At 43.9% G+C, this 6,997-nt stretch overlaps 1 protein-coding gene across 6 annotated transcripts in view; it reads right to left on the reverse strand.

Annotated features, from left to right (window-relative positions):
- The window catches only part of plekha5 (pleckstrin homology domain containing, family A member 5), a 64,600-nt gene extending 58,086 nt beyond the window's left edge, over nt 1–6,514 (reverse strand). For 2 of the 6 annotated variants that reach the window (XM_060889307.1, XM_060889306.1), the window contains exons 1-3: nt 6,343–6,509; nt 6,151–6,227; nt 5,055–5,112 (exon numbers count right to left, since the gene is read on the reverse strand). In XM_060889307.1, coding sequence (XP_060745290.1) covers nt 5,055–5,112; nt 6,151–6,227; nt 6,343–6,434 — 227 coding nt within the window. In that variant the 5' untranslated portion in view covers nt 6,435–6,509. Of the gene's footprint in view, nt 1–5,054; nt 5,113–6,150; nt 6,228–6,342 lie in introns of all 6 variants that reach the window. The other 4 variants (XM_060889308.1, XM_060889305.1, XM_060889312.1 and 1 more) reach the window with 3 other exon arrangements.
- Nucleotides 6,515–6,997: the final 483 nt, after the last annotated feature.

The following is a 6,997-nucleotide window of genomic DNA, read 5'->3' on the forward strand; positions in this document are numbered from 1 at the left end:
GAGGAGCTGCATGTAGCTTCAGTAACAGGGAAGACCAAGTGAAGGACCAGGGAATTGTTAGAGAATTATGGGAATGTATGTAGTTCACATTAAAGCGAGTGCAAATCCACTCCTAATTATTCAGCCAAGTGCCAAACAGCATGGCTGCCGGCGCCTCAGATGCTCAGCAGCACCTCGCTAGCTTCCTGATGCTTTTTTTTCCACCCCTTTTGATTTGGCGAGCAGTGATTTGGTGTAGATTGTATCCTCAGCATTTGTGCTGACATTAAAGAGACGTTTTACACAGACCGTCACGCTTGATGTGCCTGTGGTAATGATCCTGTCCTCGCTTTCCATCTTTGAAGGGAAAAATGTTAATATTCTCCACACAGAAGCCTGCGCTGAAATGTTTGGTTATTCAGTTGTGTAGATTACATTTACATACACAACTGGGTTTACTTGTGAATTCCAATATGTTCTAATCTAATAATATTAGGACTACATTAGTTTATCCGTAGAGCAGCATGGAACTAACAGGTGTTCATATAAAATCGTCCCCTTTATGAGCCTTTAAGCCCTAAATATTCTACGTGTTTATCAGTTATGTTGTTGTCCGTGTTAAAGCAGCGCTAGTGTGCTGTAGTGTTGGTCTGTACATGTTCTTACACTCGGACGATATTCACTAAGAGCTCACAGCTGTCTCTGATATGGCAGTGAATAAACACCTCCTCACTTTGTATTCCTCTGGCCAGTTCTTAAAGGTACAAGGTGTTTATAAGACTCCTCTGGTCTGGACAGATAATCCCAGAAGCCCAGAGTCTGTCTCTCTCTCATACACACAGCTCTTAACCCAGACTTAACAGCTGAATAATACAGTTCTCTGGTTAAGGTTAAACTTACTCTTGGGGGCTTAACCAAATCTCTGCCCCAGACTGGTGGGCTCAGGAGCAGACCAGTGCACATCACAATCAGGTATCTCCACATGAGGGGGTAAAAAAACTAAATTACAGATCTTATAGTATAAGAAACTAGAGACTACAAAATAACTACATCAGAAAGGGCAAGTTAGCACCAAAATGGGTTAGTTCAGCTCTAGAATGGACTGGTTTAGATCTAGAATGGGTTAGTTCAGCTCCAGAGTGGCATAGTTTAACTCTAGAAATGGGTTAGTTTAGCTCTAGAATGGGTTAGTTCAGCTCTAGAGTGGGCTAGTTTAGATCTAGATGGGATAGTTTAGCTCTAGAATTAGATAGTTTAGCTCTAGAGTGGGCTGGTTTAGCTCTAGAGTGGGCTGGTTTAGCTCTAGAGTGGGCTGGTTTAGCTCTAGAGTGGGCTGGTTTAGCTCTAGAGTGGGTTCGTTTAGCTCTAGAATGGGTTCGTTTAGCTCTAGAATGGGTTCGTTACCATTTCGTAAGAAATGGGTTAGGATAGGGCCGAAAGGAAAGTGTTTGGTTTAGTTTGTAGGTTGAAAATAGATTTTAACATTTCTCCTCTGTGGAAGGAAGTTCTGAAAAGCTTCATTTTCAGTGGCTGACGGTGCCATTTTGCGTGAACACTAACAAAAACACACACCTGTGGACCAGGTCAGGATCTTCTGCTTATTAGAAGCTCTGTGGGTTTCACAAGCAACAAGACCGTAGTGTAGATGAAAGAATATTTAGATAAAAGGAACCTTTTTATAAAGAGAACTCTAATGTGCACATGATTAATTAACTAGGTGATCAGTAGCTAGGTGCAGTGCTCTGGTTAACTAAACTTTATATCATCACATCGTGTAATTAACACACCTTCAACTGAACCACTTCATGAGAAGAAATTGACCCAATAAAGAGACATTAAGGATCTGAATACTTCACCACAAAGCAACCCTAGCAGGAGAAGCGGGTATGGATTTCAGTTTGAACGTTAACCCACAGCATTGTGATGCAACCCTTCGCTCATCCTCGTCTACACACACACACACACACACTTCCATCGCACTCCACATCATCTTTTCCCATGACCAGAGAACAAGAGGGACAGAAGGAATCACATATGAGCTCCTGCAGAGCAGCTGCTGTGAAGACAATCTCTGAATCACAATACTGTTCCTAGGTGACATTGGAAGAAAAAAAAAAGCAGATCCTCAGACTGCAATGTGATGAATATGCATCTGCAGTGTGCTTTTCAGACCACATGACAGAAGAGTCTGAGAAAGGGACATGGCTTTTCTGCACAACAGCCAAATCAATTTAGGGAGTGAACAGCAGACAAACGGCACGTCTGAAAGCACAGCGATGTGCAAAACTGACTGACCAAGATACAGAAAGCCACGTGTTCATGGGCCTTATTTCCAAGCTGGAGTAATGAATGGTCCCATATCCTTCTCCATCTCTGGCTGTCTGCCATCTACTGCTGCTGTAATTGAAGGAATTCTGCGGTGCACACAGTCTCCGGTCAAAGGGCGCTGGCAGGATCTGGGCTTTTATGCTGAGCTAAGATGTGGCTTGTCATATCTCTTGTCACTAGGCTTAGAGTCACTTCTAGATCAACATAAAGCTTTATTCTTCTCCATTATTGACACAAACACTTCTAAGGAAGCAACAGTCAGCCTGCTGGAATCTGTACATGCTTTGTGGTTAGTCATTTACAGATAATCCCATCACAATATAGGAATAAAGTGCAGCCAAGCAAAGGAGTACTGCACGGCCCTGAGCATCTCTGCCATTGATGCTGTTCTGAGAATCACCGGGGAATACACACCGGGGCTCTGTGGTGTAAAGGAGACACTGATATGCTGCTTCTCCACACTAAAGGTCTCTTATCTGGTGAAGAATTGCTGGAGGAAGAAAGAGAGCCGAGCACCTTCATCGCCCGGCCTGGGAACGTACATTAAAGTGATTGTTTGTTGTTGTCCGAGCCCAATCGCCCCAGACGAGCGTTTAGTAGTTGCGGAGGGATGAGGGGGGGTGCAGGGGGAAGGGCTAGACCACAAATCACTCTCATCACTTACTGACTCAATCACACAGGAAAAGGAAGTGGAGGGCAATTAAAGAGACCACCATACGCACACAAAACCACCAGAGTGGCGGAAATGGGGGTCACGGGTCCAGCATCAATCTAAAGATTCCTCAGGAGAGGATACAGTTATCAGGACATGGAATAAATCACTAACAAATGATGCAGGACAAACATTTATCATGTTTGTTTGTCAATTTCTCCCTAAGATTATAGAGTCAAACTTTATATCAACCTGTTCTTTGGTTCTAATTCGCTAATCAGATCATTAGCAGACTTGCACAAAGTGACAAGGCCAAAGGACAGAGCTGTAGCAGTTTGGACCAGACAAATCCAGTCTGCTGTCATTCATACAGCAACTGTTTTAAAGAAGTATTTAAATGATACGTAGTTATACGGCCATTTATAAGACATTTAATAACATTTTATATAATTACTTAATAATCTCATAATTTACTGAGCGCCAGATCTGTTGTGACTGGGGGATGTCCGAGTTCACACTCGCAAAAGTTTTTTTCACTTCTAATTCCCTGTGGAATATTTCTGTTGTATACAGCCAATTTTCTTTCTGATATTTGGTTTGTTTTTCTGTGTGTATGTGCGTGTGTGTGTGCGTGTGTGTGTGTGTAGTGTACAAACAAATCAAATAAGTTCTCCTTCTTTATACAAACCTTCCCCAGACAATCAGTGCCATTTTATATTCCACCATCCCCGAGTCGTCCTGACATTCTTTTTCTTACAGTCTGTTCTTATTCCTGAGCAACTGTCCTGAGCAGCTCACAGCACTGCGGCAGGGTACACAAGGTGAGAGGGCAGGTTCACTCAATTTCCAACGTCCAATCTCTAAAGATTCTCAACGTCCAATCTCTAAAGATTCCCAACGTCCAATCTCTAAAGATTCCCAACGTCCAATCTCTAAAGATTCCCAACGTCCAATCTCTAAAGATTCCCAACGTCCAATCTCTAAAGATTCCCAACGTCCAATCTCTAAAGATTCCCAACGTCCAATCTCTGGGGGAAGTTGTGGCCTAATGGTTAGAGAGTCTGACTCCTAACCCTAAGGTTGTGGGTTCAAGTCTCGGGCCGGCAATACCACGACTGAGGTGCCCTTGAGCAAGGCACCGAACCTCCCAACTGCTCCCCGGGCGCCGCAGCATACATGGCTGCCCACTGCTCCGGGTGTGTGTTCACAGTGTGTGTGTGTGTGCACTTTGGATGGGTTAAATGCAGAGAACAAATTCTGAGTATGGGTCACCGTACTTAGCCGTATATATCGTCAATCGTCAATAAAGATTCCCAACGTCCAATCACCAAAGACTAATGTTTCCATTGACCCTTGGACGTATTAAACATTTTTCTTGCTACTAAAGCCACATTAATCCATCTGTAACCACTTCTGGTGTGTCTGATCTCTGACTCCTCCCACTTACTTGTGTCTACCTTGTCCAAAATCTCAGTCTTTTGTAAATACAAATAGTTTAAGAATTCTTTATTAGATAAAACAATAAACTATGACTAGTTAGTGTTCACTTTACATCTGCATGCAAATCAGTTTGTGGCGTCACCTGCTGGCTTCCTGCCACTTTTCGAGCATGCATGAGCTACTAGTCCACACATGCAGTAAAACATGGCTTCGTTTTGTTCCTGGAACAGAAATTTTATGACAGCTCGGTGTGATCAGAGGAGGGTGTAATATGGACGCATTTGCATTGCAGAGTTGATGGTCTGGTGCAGATTTTAAAAACGGGCTTTGCACAAGTCTGCAAACTGAATATTAATAACTATCAGGTCCCCAGGGAGAGAAGGACCGACAAGAAGAACCTGTTCAGCCAAACCCACAACTGAGTCACTATGAGGAGAGGAACACTGCTGTCTGATTTTACCCAGGAAAGGAAGCACGAGTTCTCTAGAGTGCCTCCAGTGCACGATGGGACACGACACAAGGGCGGCAGAGTGTGTGTGTGTGTGTGTGTGTGTGTGTGTGGGCGCGGCGTTCTAAAATCACAGCCTCTAATCAGACACAAAAAAGCAACATGAGATGAGAGGAAGATCAGTGAATGGCTCCAAATCAAACTCACTTAATGAAGCAGCGCGCTCCCTCGAACGTATATCCTTCCTCCCATCCGGTTGGTAAATCTAAAGGGAGAAAATTAAAAAGAAAAATTAGCCATTTTCTTGTCATGGTGTAGGCTTCCATGTTTAGAAGAGCTAGCCTGATGTAGCATCTGGAGAAGGAGAGCAACAGCGTCCTGAAGCCCCAGATCTGCAGTGCTTGTGCTCTTTAGCTGTGCTTAAGGTAACACTCAGACACAGCATTATACCCCAACACCAACAAGGTCTGGCACCTGAACGGAAGTGAACCGAGTTGCTCTGTTTACAAACACAGCATGCGGCTCACACGAACGGCTGATCAGATCTGCTGAGGAAGGCAACTGAAGGTCTGGGCTTTCAGTCACAGACGTGAGAAGAGTCGCTGGGGTTTTTGCAACGCGTAGGCCACATTAAAAGTGTGTGTGTGTGTGTGTGTGTGTGTGTGTGTGTGTGTGTGTGTGCGTGCTCGTGCTGTCAGATAAATACACGCTGCGATTAAATCAAAGCAGCCACACTGACGGTTCAGCGTGAAACGTGACTGGGTGCCAGAGACAAACCCCTGGACGTGTAAAGCCTCGGGACTGTGTGTGTGTGTGTGTCCGTCTACTGCTGCTGTGACTGCTGCAGAATTCCGTCATGACTTCTGTTTTCTCTCTCTCACACACACAACCATTCCCTCTCTCTCCCCTTCCCCCCCCTCTCCCCCTCTTCCACACACAACCATTCCCTCTCTCCCCCCTCCCCCTTACACACAACCATCCCCCCCATCCCTATTACCTGGAGTCTTCCTGTGCCCAGTGGTCACCCCCCCTCACATACACACATACACACACATATATACACACACACACCCACATACATACATACATACATACATACATACACACACACATACATACATACATACACACATACACACACATACATACATACATACATACATACACACACACACATACATACATACACACACACACACACACACACACATACACACACACACACACACATACATACACACACACACACACACACACACACACACACACACACACACACACACACACACACACACCCTATTACCTGGAGTCTTCCTGTGCCCAGTGGTCACCGCTTCACCAGTGACAGGATGAAGCCAAGTCGTGCTCTTTGCTTCTTCGCTGTTGGGTGAAAAAGAAATAAGAGCATGATGTAAAAAACAAACACTCGTCCACGGGAGGCTCGCATTCAAGCCCCAAAAACACCCAAAGGTGTTTAAATCCACATGATATTTACTTGATGAAGAACACTCTTCCGTCCTGGATCACCCCGTAACTCCAAGAAGAAGGTAAGCAAGATAGCCAGTCGGGGTTTAGATCCGCCGCCATGTCTACACTACAACTGAGGAGCAGCCAGCAGCGGCCGTGCACGAGCCGCGCGTAGCCGCTGGGACGCGCAACCCCGACCAGCGGAGCTGTGCGCGGGGGCGCGCGCCGCAAAACTACTCATTATACAAATATATGGCGAAAAATCACAGTTTATTTTACGGTTTCATTACTCTTTATAGTGTTTTTATAGTATTACACATCCTCAGAGTAGTAATAAACGAAATAATGAGCAAGGAGCCACAATATAGTCCCATTAAACTAACATATTACCCACATTAAGCTAACATAAACAATCATAAGATGAAAGTATTATTATTATTATTATTATTATTATTATTATTATTATACGTTTTCATTCTTGCTCATATGTGTGGACTTGTGTATTATGCATGGATCAAATAAACCTTAGATAATGTAGATGTATTAATGTTAAAGAATTAAATGGTGTTATTGAAAGGATGCTTGATGTAAATGGTGAGCAGTATAACTACTAAATAAATCTATTGAAATCTATTGAACTATTGAATAGATTTACTGAAATCTATTGAACTACTGAATAGAAT

The sequence above is a fragment of the Tachysurus vachellii genome, chromosome 16, assembly GCF_030014155.1.
Source record: "Tachysurus vachellii isolate PV-2020 chromosome 16, HZAU_Pvac_v1, whole genome shotgun sequence".
NCBI lineage: Eukaryota > Metazoa > Chordata > Actinopteri > Siluriformes > Bagridae > Tachysurus > Tachysurus vachellii.